General features: G+C 35.0%; 1 protein-coding gene across 4 annotated transcripts in view; it reads left to right on the forward strand.

The window, feature by feature from the left end:
• Positions 1-17686, forward strand: part of LOC123524762 (uncharacterized) — a 44358-nt gene extending 26672 nt beyond the window's left edge. For 2 of the 4 annotated variants that reach the window (XM_053538497.1, XM_053538500.1), the window contains exons 2-6: positions 10356-10529; positions 11253-11396; positions 12049-12063; positions 14611-14829; positions 15415-17686. In XM_053538497.1, the coding sequence (XP_053394472.1) occupies positions 10356-10529; positions 11253-11396; positions 12049-12063; positions 14611-14829; positions 15415-15782 (920 nt within the window). In that variant the 3' untranslated portion in view covers positions 15783-17686. Of the gene's footprint in view, positions 1-1033; positions 2103-10355; positions 10530-11252; positions 11397-12048; positions 12064-14610; positions 14830-15414 lie in introns of those variants that run through there. The other 2 variants (XM_053538501.1, XM_053538499.1) reach the window with 2 other exon arrangements.
• Positions 17687-20309: the final 2623 nt, after the last annotated feature.

The raw sequence follows: 20309 nt of genomic DNA on the forward strand, positions 1-20309 counted from the left end.
TAAATGGGTACTCATGTAATAATAAGAGGTTAATATTCGACATGGCTGTGCCTTCTTGCCATGATGGCACACCTAGTCTCATAAATGCCCGAGGGCCATTATGAAACTAGGTGTGCCATTATGGCTAAAAGGCACAATTAGCCGTTTATTGATCTTTTTATTATATACTTTCGCTTCATAATCATCTTGGTATTTTCATTTTACATATTTTTTCTACAAACTTATAGGACCTAAGCATCATTTGTATTGATTTTTTCATCAACAGTGCCATCAATATATGATAATCGATCTAAAAATAATTCAGCACCCTTTCACCCGCCATAATGACGCTGCTACATGACGTCAACGTCTGAACTCGCTGACGTTCCGGTTACCCAGAGCTATTATGATTATGGCGTGTGAGGCGCACTGTGCCATTATGGATTCGTCATCAGAGGCCGTAATGACAGTTTCAAACGGCTTTTTGTTACTACTTATAGTAACGTATATAATAACACCGTTTAAAGTTACATCAGTACTTTAAGAAATCCAACAGTTTTTAATTTCTTGATACACTTTGACGTTAAGTGGAAGCTTTTACCCTATTACAATTATGAATATACTAAATGTATAAAGTCAAGAACACCTACATATGTGCTAATAAGTTGTCATGTTTTGGAAAATATAATGAATGTGCCTCAAAAGTAGATAGTGATACTTTTAAAACAAAATTGGAAGCAAGAAGATGTTCAGTTAGAATAAATATTTTCACATTAAATTGAAGAGGAGAAATTGATGTATACTGTCATATCTGCTAAAATATTCACAAACCAAAAGACATATTTGAAATCAATCATTGAAAAATAAATTTCCTGTATGATTTATTGCTCAGAGTGATATCAGCAGAGAAACCAATATTGCTTATCGGATAATTTTCAAGGAAGACAACCTACTATGATATGCCAGGCAAATACAATGAAAGCTGGAGATCTCTTCAACATTGAAGTTTCTTGTTTTCGTGATTTGGATTTTTGACAATCGTTGTTTCGTAATTTCGACTCTTCAGCATCGCAGTATCGTTAGTTCGTTATGTCGAGCTCAAAATATGCGGCGATGGCCCTAACGGTACACCTTAGTTAACAAGGCGAAAAAAAATCACTACCTGAATGACTATCTAAAACCGGATATATTTTATGTACGCCGACACACTATATAAAGAATATCTGCGCCTCGGCTGATAATTTAAGCAGGTTATATTCTAGTGTACGTAAATCATATCACAAGGGAAATAAGATACGTAGAATACATTTTGATAGGATGAACGTCTGATTGAGGTTATACACAGAATTTGTTAAACTTAGTTTGCATTTACGCTCGTCGTGCGGACTTTTTCGAAAAACATTGCTATCTGGCTGGGAGCTGTAAAAAGATGTTTGCTTGGAAAGTACTTCTGGTTTTGCTACTCTTTATTTTCATTGGAAATACAGATGCTGCTTGTGAAATCAATCCTTGCACATCACCAGATATTTGCGGAGGAAATTCGACTTCACCCGATTGTGATAATGTTACCATAACAACGACATTGACCTCTGTCACAGAGGTCGTAAGTGCCGGTTGTCCGTGTATTCATGGAAACTGTTCAGTCGGATATAACAGTAAGACAAACTGTATATGTGAAGACGGTTGGGGTGGGGAAAACTGTAATCTTTCGTGCACCCTCTCCTGTCCCGAGGGTCAAAGGTGTGTCCCCGTGGAGACCTTTCCTGGTTGGGCTATTTGTGATGATGTTATACCGGAAAAAGAAACGACGACCTTGACAGTTAGCACCATTACGGAATATTCAACTAATAGAACATACAATGTTTGTGACTCGACATACATGCGCCCTGAATCTGAAAGGGTGTGTGATGATGGTTGGACGTGCATATACGGCACCTGTGACATGGACGGGGAAACACCGCAGTGTTACTGTGACCCTGGGGGTACAGGTCAGATTTGTCAGAACAAGTGCTGCAGGAGGTGCTTGCATGGCTCGTGTTTCTATATCTCGGAGGAGGATAGGGAGATATGTAATTGTCATGCTAATTATTCTGGACCCTATTGTGAACATTGGGACCCGCCCAGTGAGTATGATATCATAAATTATATGAGCTGCGCCATGAGAAAACCAACAAAGTGGCTTTGCGACCAGCATGGATCCAGACCAGCCTGCGCATCCGCGCAGTCTGGTCAGGATCCATACTGTTCGCTAACAGTTTCTCTAATTGCAATAGACTTTAAAAGCGAACAGCATGGATCCTGACCAGACTGCGCGGATGCGCAGGCTGGTCTGGATTCATGCTGGTCGCAAAGCCACTTTGTTGGTTTTCTCATGGCGCGGCTCATATAATGCTCTTTATTCCCTCAAATAGGCAGAAGTAAATAATGTTTATGTTTTGTGTATAAATGTCGTTTTCGCCTGCTCAAAAAAGCTATACCGACACGCTCTCAAAACATATGGCTAACGGTATAGCCTACTTATTTATTATTGTTGGTTTCTTTAAGTGTTTTGCTAAGTATAAACGTATGATTATTTTAGGTATTTTGACGGTAAATAGATTAGTGTAGTTAAACTTGTGATGAGTAATTCTTTACTTTATAACCTCCATTTATTTATTTATCTACATTCCTGATGGTACATGTATATGATATACTTTTAAGCTAAGCACCTTAAGAGATATGGGTATGAATTTACTGTACTCAGTATATCAAATAGCCTTCGCCAAAACATGAAATTGGGATCCATAGTTTATTCTAATCAATTAAAAGAAATTTATTATAATAATGAATTTTTGACGTATTATGTTTAAAAACAAGGGGATACAAATATTATTATTCAATTCATACGTGTAATTTTTATACATAATGTATTTAGACGCTGGATAATTTTTTCAAGGCAAGCAAAATTATTTTATTGACGTATAAATTATACATATGAGCCGCATCATGAGAAAACCAACATAGTGGCTTTGCGACCATCATGGATCCAGACCAGACTGCGCATCAGGATCCACGCTGTTCGCTAACGGTTTCTCTAATTGCAATAGGCTTAGAAAGCGAACAGCATGGATCCTGACTAGACTGCGCGGATGCGCAGGCTGGTCTGTATCCATGCTGGTCGCAAAGCCACTATTTTGTTTTTCACATGGCGCGGCTCATATAGATTTAAAAATTATTTCATAATAAAATTGTCAATACACGTCATTTGTGTTTCCCACTATTGGTCGAGTCGAATGTGTCTTAAAAGCGGAACACTTAGGGTAAAGCGTGCAAATAAGTATTTACTTCATATCATCATCATCATCATCATCATCATCATCATTTTAATTATAACTCCTTTTATATTTTTTTTGTCATTTGCATCATTTTCATTTTTGTTATTGGTGGCATTATTATCATTGTAAACAAAGTGAAGGGCCGTGAGAAATTCTACAAACTGTTATATGTTTATCACTGCCGGTACCTAATTCCTTATCATATCCATTTCTACCAGGGTTTCTGAGAAATGTAAGGAGGGACACCTGTCTATGTTTGCTACATTTCTAACATCCTGTTTCTATTATATTTGGCGATTCAGGCAAAAGATGATGGTATAAATATCTTCGTTACAGCTGCTAGTAAAACGTTGTAGATCGTGTGAACGGCCTATGCATGTATTATGGTTATTGAATAAAAATGTTATGGCATTAATGGTATATGTAGTAGAAGGGAATACCGCAGATGTGTATAAATAGTGTTAAAACACGCTTTTTTGATAAATTATTTCTAGAATATTTTACAGAAAGAGGTAAATGGTCTTCAACCACTCTTACTGGAATAATAAAGAAAACCGGATAAAATCAAATTATAAATCAATGGTAAACATTATCCGAAATAAACATTCCGATTGTTATCATTTGTTAGCATTACATTCATGCCCTTGAAAATTACTGAGTTTCCGTAAATAAACTGATAAAATACATTTGATAAAGTGCCCTATTAAAGTCTATTTTTCTGCAGGTTATGAGATTTTAGTGCTCATGATGAGACTTTGATAGCGTTGAAAGTCCGTTGTCGTCTGCCATTAGGATTTTTATTCGCTAAGCATGTGCATTTCTGACGCGATCTTAACCAAATTTAGACAGAATGTATATGATATCGGTCAAGTAGGCCTATTGGTTAGAGTTAAATCCACCCGTTATTTAGACAATTAACGAATATTATAAACAAAAATTCCTCATAAAGATGATGGCTTGGCTAGTTGAACAGAGCCCAGAGAAGGCAGTTGTTCCAGGCTAGTTAGTGTCTGGTGCTTGAAAATGTATAATATGCATAGACAATATAAAAAAAAATACATTTTTTGTAACCTATTTGTTCAAGCTGTATAAAGATTTTTGTTTGTTGATTAACAATACCCATTTACACACTAATGGGATCGGCCACATCATAAGCACAGACATTTGCGGCAAAACTTCCTCTACGATATCCATTTGGCAGATTACATTATAAGAGCCAACAACTGTTTTTATAATATCAGAGTTCCTTCTTAGGCTAAATTGTAGGAACTTATTTTTGACAGACAAAAACTTTGAATTCTTAATTAGGCCTAAAAAAATTTCTTTGTTTCCGGTAACATGCTCAAACAAATTAGGGTAAGTAGGTCGGAATTTTTTTTTTTTTTTTTGAATTTATTTTTATTAAGGGAGACTTTTCGGAAATTATTTTTATGTCAAAAAATGAATGCAGATAGGTGGGTTATGCATTTAGAGCATCAGTAAGTTGATTTCTAACATCACTGACCATGTTTAAAGCATAAAAACGGTGCAGTTTCTCACCTTTTTGTCAAAAAGTTGAAAACAATTTTCTCCAAGGCCATAAAAACATTTAGGGTCGGGCCAAAAATTTAGGGTAGGTCGGGATACCGGAAACAAACAATTTTTTTACGCCTTAAAAAAACTATGTAGAAAATTAAGTAGATCTAGTTGCTTTTTTCGTGTCGGAAACCTCCTTATCATAAATAATTTTAATTCTCTGCCTTTGATAAAGAGGCAAATCTCACTTTTTTGTTACTGTTTGATAACACAAGTCAGCGAAAACAGTTGGGCAGCACTTATAGGTTATTAGATATGCTTGAGTTCTGCAACGGAAATATTGCGCGACTTTAGGAGTGCAATATTATTCCGCGAAAGCACGAGTGCATATTTCTCGATGCAAAACTAATAATCTTTTTATTACATACACATGTACACTTAGAATTATTATATAAGTGATTCAAATTTGTCATCAAGTCTGAGTGAAATTGAAACTCTCGTCGTTTATATATATATATATATATATATGGCATACATGAAACTGACGTCTCAAATGACGTCACACACCCAGTATGAAATTTGAACGTCAGTATGGAAAAAATATTGACGTTTCAGGTTCCATTGAAACTAAATGTTTTTTAGTACGAAATAATAAACTTTATTATAGCGAACATTAAACATCAACTGGAAATAAGCTGGCATATAGTAAAAAAGCGGATGGTAAACAGGAAGTTGGTGTTTTTTCGTTTACCTAATGTGCTGCACAGTTCAACTGGGAACCAAGCAGCATTCTATATTTAGTAAACCCACTGTGCTATATACCTTATATTTTATAGGGGAAAAAAAACGAATATGATGTTTGATTGAAAACGAACAATTCATTGCACTGAAACAGGTAGTGGTGACCAATCAATGGAGTCTTAATATTTTTCTCCATGTTTTGAATTTTGTTTGCCGGCTTCTATTACACTAAGCTGCAATCGAGGATGTAAAATAACGTATAGCTATAATATGGCTTGGGGCCATAGGGAAGAAAAGGTGTGTTTTGGGGAGGGGGAAAGGAGGAAGTGGTGTAATGATGGGGGGAAGGATTGAAGTAATGGATGGGTGGGGGAAAGGAGGATGTGGAAGGTAAGAAGTATGGGGAGGAAGAAAATGATGGAAGTGATAGGGGGAAAGGTAGGGAAGAAGTGGGGAGTAAAGGGAGGCGGAAGGAAACCAGGCTAATAAATAAACTTAAATTTTCATATCGGTCAACAGTAGGCTTACAGATTTGAATAGCTTCAGGAGTTATCTTCTGTGAACAAAACCTAGAGTCTGAATAGACTTAAACCAAATCAACGAACACTTGCACTAGAAACCTAAAACCAATCAGTCTAACCCAAACTGGCTTCCTTCGCCTTTGAGACAAATAACCTGGAAAACACTTCACAAAAGTACATACCCTGTAAACATGAAGTCATCGGGCCAACGACGGAAAACCGTCAAAGGATAATCGTTGTTGGGCCACTGTTGGCCCAACAATGATTAATAAGTATTGTAAATACAGCGGTTGGGCCAACGTTGAACCAACTTTAAATTTCAGTCACAGATATCTCTGCGTTGGCCCAATACTGATTTTCAGGGAAAGACTTGTACAGAGATAACATCGTTGGCCCAACGTTGGCCCATTAGAAGTAATAATATAATAATCATATATTTTACAGGTCACTGTTTTATCACAAGCCCCTACAGGTAAACACGTTGTGTAGGTGTAACATGCAGTATTTAATTAATAATTAAATACTTTTCTGCACTTAGTCATAATCTGATAGTTTGGACTAATTAAACTTAATACTTATCTGCAGCCGTAATGATATTTTGAACTATTTTAAATCTACTACCTGAAGAGTCTAATTTGTGAAAAAAAATATTGAAGAATAAATGCTATAGCAAATATCTAATTTTATACAAGCATAAAATGTTTACTATAAATATGTTGAAAATTCCAGAACATGAACTCTCGGTAACCCGAGTTATGTAAGAAATCCCAGAAAATGTGGTTAATTTTACTCTCCATGCGAGATTTCTAGCTGCACAGGCATGTGAAGTAAAGGAAACTATTATACATGTTAACAAAAACCCGGTCTACTAGCTATAAACTGTAAGTAGAAGTTTTTGAATATTTTTTGATAAAGTTGTTGAATCTTATAGAGATTTTTTATAGCCTGTATGCATGTACAGTATCTATGTGACTTGAACATATGTTGAATATTTTTATCTAAAACTGGCGGATGGCACTAGTATTGAGTATTTAATTCTGTAAATAAAATAACTCATATTCTCGTTAATTTTAACATATTTTTCTCGGTTAAATACAGACAAAAATAAATTTCATACAGTGTATGTCCAGATGTTTATGTGCTTCTGTATAGTTATTGTTATCAATATGACGTAGATGGTTTAATCAACATTAGGATTTTCGTTTTTTACAGGATGCTGTTCAAGAGAGTAATAATGGAGCGCCTAGCACTGTGGTAAACAGGGATAAAAAGAAATGATAGAAAGCTGCAACTTCAGTGAGAAAAGAAAACAATCAGACAGAACTTGGATATATAATGAGTTAAAATACAGACAGTAATTCATTTTAATAGGATTTAATCAGTGACTGAAAAAAGAAAAATAGATTTATAAATGGCTGGAATCAATATTTGACATGTTGTAGTGACGAAATATTCGGTTATATTTCTTCAGGCAACTTGCAAACAAACTTTAAATAAATGTTAAATTTCTTCTTGTTAAATGTTAAACAAAATCACAATTATTTGAAAATAAAATGTGTACTAAATAATTTTAGTTTTAGTCTATTTTTTCAAATTCGTAATCGTTGGGATAGCGTTGGCATCCTTCTTTCGGCCAACAAAGAAATAGAGTTGGCCCAATGTAGGACCAACCATGATAGACGAAAAATTGTTGTTGGCCCAATGGAGGGCCAACGATAAGTGTAGGATACCAGTAGGTGGCCCAATGGAGGGCCAACGTTAAGTGTAGGATACCAGTCGTTGGGCCAACGGTGTACCAACCGTTGGGCCAACGTTGCGCCAATTAGCAAAATGGCGTTGGGCCAACGTTGGAAATCTCCGTTGGGCCAACGAAGAGGCTGCAGTTGGCCCAACGTTGGGCCAACGCATGTCTGCTATCTGGGTATAAATTGGACACCAAATCGCACAACAAACACCACTGTACAAACGACTGAGAAACAGATTGAAAATATAGTGTTACGGCCTCGGATTCCCAGTCACTGTGAAATAAATTTATTGCCTTTCTCTTGTTTGTGGCATTTCAACCTCGCACAATCAGTTACATTCTTGGGCAAAAAATACGTAAAATGTAAACAAAATGGTTTATGGCGTTTCTTTCTATTAGGGACACTCTATCCTAAGATGATTGTGTTCTGACATTCACCATATGTATCAATACAATAACTTCTTCTCGATGACAGAGTAAATAAAAAAAAAAAGAAATCTGGTCATAATGTATGTGCTTGTACGTTAAGGAAACAGTTATGTACATGTATTTTGTAATAATTTATCAATGTTGTTACCGACACATGATCTGTATGTGTGTGCATTAAATATTAAGTCCCTGGAGAACCTACACGTTCAGCGCCCACGGTAATTAGAAACTTGACTAAAAGCAACGTGTAGTTTTTTTCTGGTTGAAATGTTTATCCAATCATAGGACAAGCATTAAATAACGTAAAAAGTAGTTTTCGCAGTAAAAGTTGTCGATATCTATACATTAGGACTGTTAATGGCCAAAATAGATGGAAAACAAACACAACAACAACAACAACAACAAAACGAAATGGAATACCGCCTCTTTATTCTATATTGTATGTAGACAAGACGATGTCCTAAATATAGTTTTGTTCTAGTCTGTACCTTAGTTTCTTTATCATGCATTGTTCACGTAAAGAATGTGCTAGGGCAGATAAATAAGCTAAATGAGTAAAAAAGGAACAACAGATATTACTTTTTTTTCATGCCACGAAGCGGATATTTCAGTGCGCAGCTGTTTATGCCAGACCAAGATCTAGGATAAAGTTTTCATTTGAGAGGGCGGTTTTTAAAAAGTTTTCGCTGAAATTGTAAACAGATATGTTTGTCAAATGATGCAACCTGACTTTTATATGCGAGACATACGTATATTTGCGCAGCGTGAAAACTACGCTAATTTCAATGTTTGTTTTTTTTAAGAAAAGAAGATATTTACAAAAACATATTGCGGACTTCATTACCCAAGTTGTTTGCAGATATTCCATTGATGTATGAAACTGATCTGATTTATCCGCATTATATATCTAGAGATACTCTGCATGATTACGCTTAGCACGAACGACCCCCTAATATTTTGCCTACTTTATGTAAACTTTAAAAATTACGTTGATCTTCGTTACATCTAAATGTCTCATAGTTACATGCTGGAGAAGTAGAAAAGGTCACCGGGTCCGATACACCAGGGTCCACGGTGCCTGAAAATAAGTTCTGCAGGGGTTAAAGATAGGATTAGGGTTAGTGTTTGCAGTAACGAATTAGCGGTCGAATTAAGAGTTCAGCGGTTGGGGTTTCGGGTAAGGTAAATGTTGAATAAGGGTTACGTAGTTAGTTGTAAAAGACTTATGATATAGGGCTTTAAAATCGAAACAAGCATTCTGTGTGAATATTCCCGACAGCACGAACTGATATACTTATTTGAATAACTGATAGCTAACATTAATTTTACAACGTAACGATTTTGTAAGATTAATCATCTAAATGGAAAATCTGAGAGATTTAAGATAATAATTATTTTCATTCGTTATTGCGTGTAAAGCAAATGTTTTCGTTATGGTAATGTGGACACAGGTGAAAAAATGCTTGTTTAGGGTAACCCGATCCTACCGAGTTAAACTTCCCTAGCCCATAGTTTTTTTTTTTCAGTTTTATATTAAAATTTTCAAAAGTTAGTAAAAAAAATAGTTATAAAGGAGATTAAATGTAAATGGATACTTAGTCAATGCAATCTCTTATGTTTTCTGTTCATTAACTACAACACGAACAATTCTAGATCCTGACTTTTGCTAATGTCCCTTCATTTAGTGCAAAAGTCAAGACCTGTGTTCTGTACCTATAAGCGTACAATTTGTTTCTAGGCCTTAGAGAAAGTCATTCAGGTGACTTAAAATTCCATGCTTTACACGTAATTATTGATGGTCCACGGTTATCAGCCGAACATGTGAATATTTCATTTAAAAAGTAATAGACGTTGCAACCGTCCTAAAATCCATCCAAACTATTTTGACATTTTCACTTTTATTGGCTGTTCATAATTCTTTATAAATTATGCTTGTCATAGATCTGAAATAAGTTTTGAGTCTGCAAATTATTTTACCGACGCTAATAACATAACATGCGTTGGGAAAATAGAATTCGATGTGCATGCTTTGCTGTTGAAATAATTATATTTCTGTGAACAGTACATTCACTTTGTCAAAATGAATTAATCATTTTTCTTCTTCTTTTTCAGCAACTCCAGCACCTCCAGAAGAAGTCACGTGGCATTATTGGGTTGTTGGCGCATGCGCAGTTCTCCTGCTGATTCTCATTACGTTGATGGTTGTGGTTCCATATATCATGTGGCGAAATCGCGTAATTCTCGTGATGAAGGTCGTGCATTACTTCCAGGGATACGAAGATGATGGTAAGGGTTACTTTAAATCAACATACATTGCAAGACCTAAAAAAATCTTTGTTTCTGGTAACATGCTAAAAAAAATTAGGGTATGTAGGTCGGAAAACGTTCTTTTTTTTTTTTTTTTGATTTTTTTTTTTATTAAGGGAGACTTTTCGGAAATTATTTTTGTGTCAAAAAATGAATACAAATAAGGGGGTTATGCCTTTAGAGCACCAGTAAGTTGATTTCTAACATCACTGGCCATGTTTAAAGCGTAAAAAGTGCAGTTTTGCAACTTTTTGTGAAAAAGTTGAAAAAACATTCTCCAAGGCCATAAAAACATTTAGGGTCGGGCCAAAAATTTAGGGTAGGTCGGGATACCGGAAACAAACAATTTTTTACGCCTAATAAAAACACAGTCCATTTCAGTATTTTCGATATTTATGAATTTTACAACAAAACAGAGTCAGTTACATATTCCTATACTGAGCCATGTGTTTGTGTAATTCTAAGAAATACGCAACCATTTTAGAATATTGCAATATCGAAAGATACATGTACTACATGAAAATTAATCATATTACTTAATAATCGCTTATATCGAATGTTCATTTATGGAATTTTAGCTGATGTTACATCTCATCTAGTTTTCCCGACACATACACAGTTTTCAATTTGTTAATGTTTCAATTTCAAAATGTTCTATGTCGCTGTATTCAAATGTGTCTGTAATGTGACTTTTCATTACAGACGACAGGCAGTGGGATGCATTCATATCCTACAAATCAAACAAAGCAGACGAGCATTTTGTTGTAAAGACGTTGTTTCCAAAGCTAGAGAAGGAAATGGGGTTCAAAGTCAACGTTCATTTCAGGGACTTTGTTCCCGGAGAAAGTAAGTTAAAAATTCAGCAAATAAGAGATGCGGGTTTTACATATATTCAAACTCATCTATCCATCTTCGACTTTAAACTTTCGTATTTCTCTCACTTTAATTGCATTAGCATTCATTAACGCATGTTCACACTGAAGAACCTTTTTACCTGAAAAAAGGGTTTTTATACATTGTAGTTATTTCTGCAACTGTACCGGAAATACAAAATTCATGACACTTTAGGAAAACACCAACAAAATTTTCAAAACGACGTTACCTAATGCTGTAAGTGGGGAGGACAGGTCATTTTGATATACCTGATGTTTTAAGATTCATATAATTTTTTCACCAGTTAGGATTTTTTTTGCAGACAGAAAATACAATATTGTACAGAATCTTTGTCATTTTATGACATATAATCTCTCCTTCCAACAACAATGCGTCTGTTTCGCCTTTGCTGTTTTCTGTATAGACAGACACACTACTATTCTCCGATGTTAATTTGATGTTTAAATAACTCTTAGTTGTTTTGAACTTCGCTCCAGTTGTAAAGAAAATATTGAGATTTAACCGCCTCCGAAAATATGTTCAGTTGAGATTTTTTTTCGTCCGTGGATATTTGCAATTTCTCATCTTTAACACTTCTTTGATCTTTCATCTCTTACATATATAGAGGCTAGAAGTTCAGGTAAATTTTGTGTTACTGTTATCAGGGAAGAGTAAGGTGGCGGTTTGTCCATGTTGTCCTTGTTCGCTGCTTACCAAAGGTCTGTTATTTGTTCCAGTTGCATGCTATTCAAAGGGAATGAAGTATATATAATAGGCGACTTTAAAGGTCTCTGTTCCGAAAAGTATTTTGAAAACTGACATCATCTAATATGTTTCCAAGAAGCAGAGTGACGTATATATCAGATTATTTTAACTTTACTTATAGATATCCAATGACTATCTTTCACATTTAGACATTTACTTCTGTTGTGTAAATCCTCATCAGATACTATATAATATTTATCTTTACTAAATATATAAATTAATTGTGTATGGTTTAAAAAAACTTCCAGTTTTTTAGTGGAAGTTTTGAATTTTGTAATTTTGGTCTATTATACCTTTAATAATCGTGCTTGATGTAGGGATAGAACCAGCTGTTGTATGTCCGTATGTGTCGTACTTTTTACACTAGAAATTGGCGTATAGCTTACGGCAAGTTGGATATTTGTTTAGATAGACATACAATGTTTGTTGATATCAAGAAATCTTTACTTTATACTGACACTGAAATAAATTCTAGAAACCATTTTCCGAAGCTCATCTTTCTTTTGCCTATCTCAGCAAGAGGTAAATGTTACTGTAAATTAAATGATACAATGCAAAAGAAGAGATACTTAATGGCAGAGAAATTTAAGTTTAAAAAATTCTAACTAATAAACTTACACAGTTGAAATTAACCAATGCAGCCTATGATGTTGGTAAACGAATTTTGATCTTCCACGATCTACAGTAAGGACAGTTCCAACAGTCTGAGACATGTTAGAACATTATTATAAACGAAAATGATAAAAACAAGTCATTAGGAACGTTTGCTGTCCATGTAGCACGTTTTTACTCTTTAAATCTAAATAATATCACAAACTATTATTAAAAACAACAAAGAGTACAGCTATATGCTTCAGTTTACTTGGCCTGACTTAAAAGACCGGAGTCCTAAACCGACATCAACCGTAAGTCTTTCGGTCATCCATTCCTCTTCGTTGGCACTTCCTTGCCATATTTTACATATTCAGTTTCCGATGAATCTGCATGGTTTAGGGGAAAATTTCAATGTCAGTATGAAGAAATATGTAAATGCAATCAAAAGATTACTTGATGTCTGTTGAGGTCAGTGGGTATGCTGTTGGATGTAGATTTTTCTCCCAGGGAATGGCGACCTAATCATCACAGATAAAACAGACAACGTTATTGAAATAAATGCAGTTAGTGACATAAAAGTCAATGTCAGAAAGCTACCGGTTCAGTTTGTAGTTTTGATGTTGATGTGTAAGTCGTCCCTTTATTAAGCAGGCATGACATAATGGAGATGTGTGCGTTCTTTGGAGAACATTGCCTGTAATTTTGGATATGATGCGCGGAGGGCACCTGGGGTCTTCCTTTCTCGATGGGGGCACATCGGCTCTTCCTCGCTTGGAGGACCAGCTCGAGTATTCTTTGCTCGGAGGGGCATCTTGCGTCTTTTTTGCTCGGAGAGACACCCAGGGTCTTCCTTGCTCGAAGGGGCACCTGGGTGTCTACTTCGCTCGAAGAGATACTTGGGGTCTTCTTTGAACGGAAGGGCACCTTGAGTCTTCTTCGCTTGGAGAGGTACCTTGGATCTTCTTTGCACGGAGAGGCACCTGAGGTCTCCATCCGCCATGAAAATCTGGACCTACGTTGTGTCGGTGTGACTCTAAACCCTACAAAAAGTAACGATGTATATGTAAATATACATATACCTGTCACGATTTTATGCTTTTTGTAATTATGCAATTATCATAGCTAACACTTGAAAGGTATTGGTATGTAGATCGGCTATATAGATGTGCCGCCCTGTTTCAGTATATGTTCTTATAGTGTCACAAGCTGGTGACAGATATTATTGATGTCAGTCATAAAAAGTTCTTTTTTTTTAAAGTTGAAACAACTCCCGCTTTAAATGAGATTTTTACGAATCAGTTATGACAGAATTTATATTGATATTAAATGAGGAAGTTTCTAGTATGCGACTAACATTTTAAATTAATTGTTTTTTATTTGTTTTATTTCTATTATTAGGCAATTAATCACGGAGAAATAGCAACTGGAGATGGGGTAGTTTTATGATGATAAATGTATTTTACTGGCGAATTTCTGCAACTCACATTAATTTTATAGATGTAACTTGGGGAATAGAGCTATTAAATGTTATACCAAAATAGAAAATATTTGTTAAAATCGCCTTGAAATGTTAACGACGGGTAAACATAATACAGAATTTTGGTTTTTGCTGTAATAGTATGCACTTCTTCATGATTTGCGCTGTTGCTCTCACTTTTCATAAAGGGGCAGAAGATATTTCCCAAAGAAAAACGAATAGAATTTTACAAAAAAAAAACAAAACAACTGTAAGTAATGCGGTTGTGTAGACTTATTTCACGTCATGTTGAAGACAGCCAGTATTAGATACGATACGCGTAATTTGTAATATCATTTTTCTTTTATCTAGCAATTGCAAATAACATCATCTCAGCGGTGCAAAGTTCTAGGCGAACAATCATGATAATCACTCCGTCCTACGTCACCAGTGAGTTCACCAAGTTCGAATACCAGGTGGCGCAACAGGAAATGCTGAAGAGAAAACACAGAATTATTCCGATTCTGTTCGACGATATATCGGAATGCAAAGAGACCATGGACCCGAACTTAAAAGTTATTTTAGACTCTGGTAAGCGGTTTCCTACAACAGTTTGTCCCCTAATAACGTAAAGAAAAAAGATAAATTCAAATGATACTGAATTGTGTATCCGTTAATGATTTAAAGATAAAGATCACTTAAGGCGAGTTGGTATCATATCAAGATGGAAATTAGATTAAACTGGTCAGGTCAGGTTTTCTAAAAATTTAAAAGTTTAACCTTTAGCCTGTTGGCGGCAAGTAATTCTGCATTTGCTACCAAGGGAGAACCATGCACTGTTCGCTATTCAGCAAGTAATTTTTCAGTGAACACCCATTTCAATAATAAGTGATATTGCCCGACTAGAATGAGGGTAGTTAACAACGAGTAAGGACTTGGACTCATCCGGGTATTTTGAAAACCCTTCATGAATTGTGTTCAGTCAAAATTTTTAAGGAGTTAGAGGTAAAAAGCGTCGAGTTTGCTCTCTTTGGTTGAGACAGAATTCTTTTGATTCTTAAACACTACTGGAGTTAACATTTTCAGTTTTTCAACTGTTTAAGACTATAACTACGAGAGTTTATACTTGATACATTATACGACCTGATATTAATACAAGAAACCTTTCTGTTACAGTAACATACATAGAATGGCCGAAAGATGGAAATGAGAAAAAACTTGCGAAATTTTGGAAGCGGATGGAGCTGTCTTTGCCCAAAATCAAGAACCGATCTGTTGAGGCGGACAATACAAAAAGTCAAACCAACGGCACTGTAACAATGACAAAGCCCGAGGACATCAATATATCACTCTCTAATGAGAAAAGGAAATCAAAAACTGATATACAGAACACTAAAATTTATACTATGATAGACGAGAATAAACTAGACCCAGAAGAAGTGTATGATACTCTAAACGAATCAGAAATGCAATCCAAAGTGATTGCGAAGAAGGCTGACTCTAATCATAACGGCCATGTAAATGTGCTAAAGGTGGACGTCTAACTGACATTTGTACTGGGACTTGATAAAATGTTAGTGATTGGTACAGAACCGTTGAAGAAATCGGTCTGATTTGAATAACGGTCGTCCAAGAGCTTAAGAAATACCTTTTCTGTAAGCATAGTATATATGTAAGGGCAAAACGGCAATAAAGGATTTACAAGCAATTGAGGGGTGATGCAATGAACTGTGCGCCAGAAGAAATACTGAAATACAGAGAGCCGATATCATGAACACTTTGACTTCTATCTTTTCCACTCTTTTCGGGAAGATTTCACGTGCATAGTGTATTTCCTGTAGGTGGAAAATCTGCTTATGTTTATATCAGTAAGAACGTGCTAAGGCTGGAGAACAGAAGTTCGGTGATGTATCAAACCAGGTTGTACAATTTATTGTTTAATAATGTGCTGTCTGTTGAGTAAGATGAGATGTTGATGAGTGTTTTGGGGTATTGGGACTGTGTTTATCATTATTTGTGAAACATATTTACCTCTTTTGACGAATGCTTTAATGGTTATTCATGTATACAGATTTGCAAAGACTTTTGCAGGCTAAATTCCCGTTTGTTGACTGAAGGTCCAATATATTTATATAACCAAAATTGTTTTTACAATGTCGATGTTCAGAAATTTCTACACAAATTCCTATCCCAAATGAAATTTTCTTTAACAAATGTATACGAAGGAGTTTAATGACATGCTCCTGATAAAATTATAAGAACCGCGCCATGAGAAAACCAACATAGTGCGTTTGCGATCAGCATGGATCCAGACCAGCCTGCGCATCCGCGCAGTCTGGTCAGGATTCATGCTGTTCGCTTTCAAAGCCTATTGCAATTAGAGAAACCGTTAGCGAACAGCATGGATCCTGTCCAGACTGCGCGGATGCGCAGGCTGGTCTTGATCCATGCTGGTCGCAAACGCACTATGTTGGTTTTCTCATGGCGCGACTCATTTGATTTCAAGTAACACTTTTAGTTCTAGCTGATTAACACTGATCAGTCTTTCAAATCATTTTTTTTCTTTCGGCCAGTAAATAGTTCTAGGTTGTTGAAACACAAGGACCGATGACCTTGTTAAAAACATAGGAAAAAGTTGTGTTCTCGTGTGTTTTTATGTGTCTGTCCTGTAGATAATGTTTCTTTAATATGTAAACAAAAACCGTTGTGTTCTTTGCTTTTTTCTACATAAACTGTTTCCCGCTTGAAGAGAATGTTCCTTTATATGCAAATAAACATTGTATTCGTTTCTTGATTCTGGCATGTCATGCAGAGAATGTTGCTTTTATATGATTCTTTTATATGTAATAATCCATTGTGTTCTTTGGTACAAGAACCATGTCATATATGCAGAGAATACTTCTTTCCATAAATGAAAATATTGTTATATATGATTGATACCTGATTTTAGAGTCTCGAACCTTATTATCAGATTGGGTGTATTATAGTTTTAAATTGACTTTTTGCTTGACTGTGGTATAACCTGCAATCCTGTATTTACCTCAGATTCAAGCTCAGTTTCACAACCTGCGATCCTGTTTGTTAAGCCTCAGGAGAAATACAGGCCGAAGGTAATAGAAAGAGCTTCAAGTCTCGGTAAAATACAGACAGGGTTGCATGTTAGAAAACTTAGCTTAAAATCTCCAGGAAATACAGGACCGCAGGTTTGTTACACTAAGCTTGAAGATTAGCTTTGTTATATTCAAGTTTGTATATTCCTGAGACTTCAAGCTATGTTTTTAGACTGCAGTTCTGTATTTTTCTGAGATTACTACACGTTATAAAAAACATCAGGCTTTTGCTGAATTAAAAAAAAATATGCTTTTTTATATTTCATTTTATGTTGTTTTATATGATTATAATTGTTGTCATATGTCTTTTTAGAATAAAATGATGGTTATTAACATGGTTTGGTCGTATTTAGTTGTAATTCATTATTCTTTTATTTTCAAGTGTTGTCTAGTGTTGTATGCGCGTTAAGCGTTGTATTTTGATGCGCATTTAACAAATACAAATAAGTGTGCACCCCTAAATACATTTTCAGATATAAATGATATAAATATCCGGAGAGCAAAGCGTGATATTAGATGATGTTTATCAATCTTTTCAAGGATATTTCGCTTTTATTGTATGCCCTAGTGAATGCAGAGTTGCGGCTATATGTACATGTATTAGATATCATTGTCTGAGTTCAGCTGTATGGTTCGTGGGCGTAATAACTCTGCCGAAATAATCACAGAAGGAATTCGAATCTCATATCATTATCGCAATAAATCTGTATAACGATTAAGCTATGATTAACGATTAAGCTATGCCGTTCCTTAAAGGTTTACTTTCAAGATTGATATACAACTTCTCAAAGTATTCTTTGTTTTGATTGCAATTTATTTCATACAGACTCGAGTAGAACATATGGAATAATATGTGTGGAGCAAACACAATCAGATTCAGTTGTTCTAGCATATGTATATACAAAAGTTCAAAATGTGCGGAAAATAATTTATTTGTTCTTTATTCAAGAGTTGCACGAAATTTATGTGGCATACGACCGATAAAATATCGTTCAAACAGCTAGTTATTTGGCAAAGCGCTCCAAACGTGTTTCAATAAATTATGTCACTAATGGCCTTTTATAGAAAGCATTGTACCTAACAGCACGGGAGTTTACTCGATATACCTGAATATAGTAATGTTACGCGCATATAGCCAATCTGCGCATTTGGTAAATCGCGCAGCGCAAATAACCAATTTGTTATCTGCGCAACGATTTGTAAATCGGGCAACCTTATATATTTCTTATATGCGCAGGGTAACTGTCTTGCGCGTTTGGTAAATGAGTCTGCACTTTTAACATATGGATGATATCTCCCGATAAAATTGAATATCATTAGAGGGTTAGACTTGTAGGCCTACATAAAACAGTTTAATTTTAAAACTGACGGTGATCAGGCACGCGTAAAGGTGTGAATTGACTGTGCTTAATTTGTAAAGAACAAGAAAAACATTTTTTTAAAGTAAATGAGCGTATTTATGCGGTAATTTCAATGAGATGCTCACGTCCCTGGTAGTTTATGGACTAAAAATTTCTGTTGACAACGGTATTAAGAGTCATTTGTCATAGGTGTTAAAAAACTTTAAAATGATACAAAATATCCAAAGTATATTTAATAACACAAGTTTTTTCATTTATTTTTATTTTTTTTTTTAACTTTTAAACGCCGTAGCCTGTGCGGGATGTCGATCCAGCGCTAATATCAAATCCTGAAATGACACCGATATTTCAAATATATATTGATCATTTCTTACAGATCGTATTGATATTTTTTGATGTTTTGTAGTACAAAAGAGTAATTTTCACCAGAACGTGAACGAAATTTTGTTGCTGCGCAAGATGTGTCCTGCGCTAATTGAAAATCTGGAAATTACTCTGATAATATGCCATAAACCATGCTAACTTTTACATTGTTTAACAATTACAGACTGACATTGCAAATCTAGGTTTTAAAAATGTGTCATAAATTTATTTCAACATCAGTAAATTCATGGGAGTCGGTCACCAGGTTTTAATATCTGTAGTATGATACAATATGCAATAAAGCTCAAACATGCGTGAAGGTGTGATTTCCTTCAGATAGCCACATCGTCCCCTCTATTCTTTTTATAACTAAAGTATTTTTATTTCATTCGATCACACGCAGTCATTTTATACCGGATATAGAACATAAAGGAGACTTAAATAAAAGACTGAATTGCCACACACTTACCACAATTCACCATATCGCTTTTTTCATCATATTGAAAAAGCGCAATTCTTTTTTACCAACGTGAGCGTATCTCTTGACATGGCCAAGATTAAAAACAAAACAAAAATAAGTAGAATTAAAAGACGAGTCTTACAGATCTTTTATACTTATATCATTTTTTAATGTTTTATAGTGAGACAGGTAGAATAACTCTGAAAATTACTCCAATAACCTGAATATCTTTTATAAACCATTTTAACTTTTACTTCGTTTTTCGATTACAATCTAAAAATGTAGCTTTTGAAAATCTGAATATAATGTTTCATCCGTAGCCTGCGCGGGATGTTGTTCCTGCGCTAATAGCAAATTATGAACTGACGCCGATATTTCAAACATATTTCAATTCTAAAAGATACTATTTATGTAACTTCATAAAAATGTTTTGGGAGTAGAAAAAAAATAGAAAGAAGCGTGATTTCCGTCATAACGAGAACGAAATATTACATTTGTTATCTGCACAAGATGTGTTTGCCCTGCGCTAATAAAAAATCTGGAAATAATCCTGATAACTTGGATATCTTTCATATCTTTCATAAACCATGCTAAATTTAATTTTGTTTTATGGTTACAGACTAAAGTTGTAGCTTTTGCAAAGACAAATGTAATTTTAATTCTGTAACCCGCGCGGTTATGACAGAAATCTCTCTTTTTCTATTCATTTTTTTACAGTATTCATTTGAAAGTTACATAAATAGTATGTTTTATGAATGAAATATATTTGAAATACAG

The sequence above is a fragment of the Mercenaria mercenaria genome, chromosome 3 (genome assembly GCF_021730395.1).
Source record: "Mercenaria mercenaria strain notata chromosome 3, MADL_Memer_1, whole genome shotgun sequence".
Classification (NCBI taxonomy): Eukaryota; Metazoa; Mollusca; class Bivalvia; order Venerida; family Veneridae; genus Mercenaria; species Mercenaria mercenaria.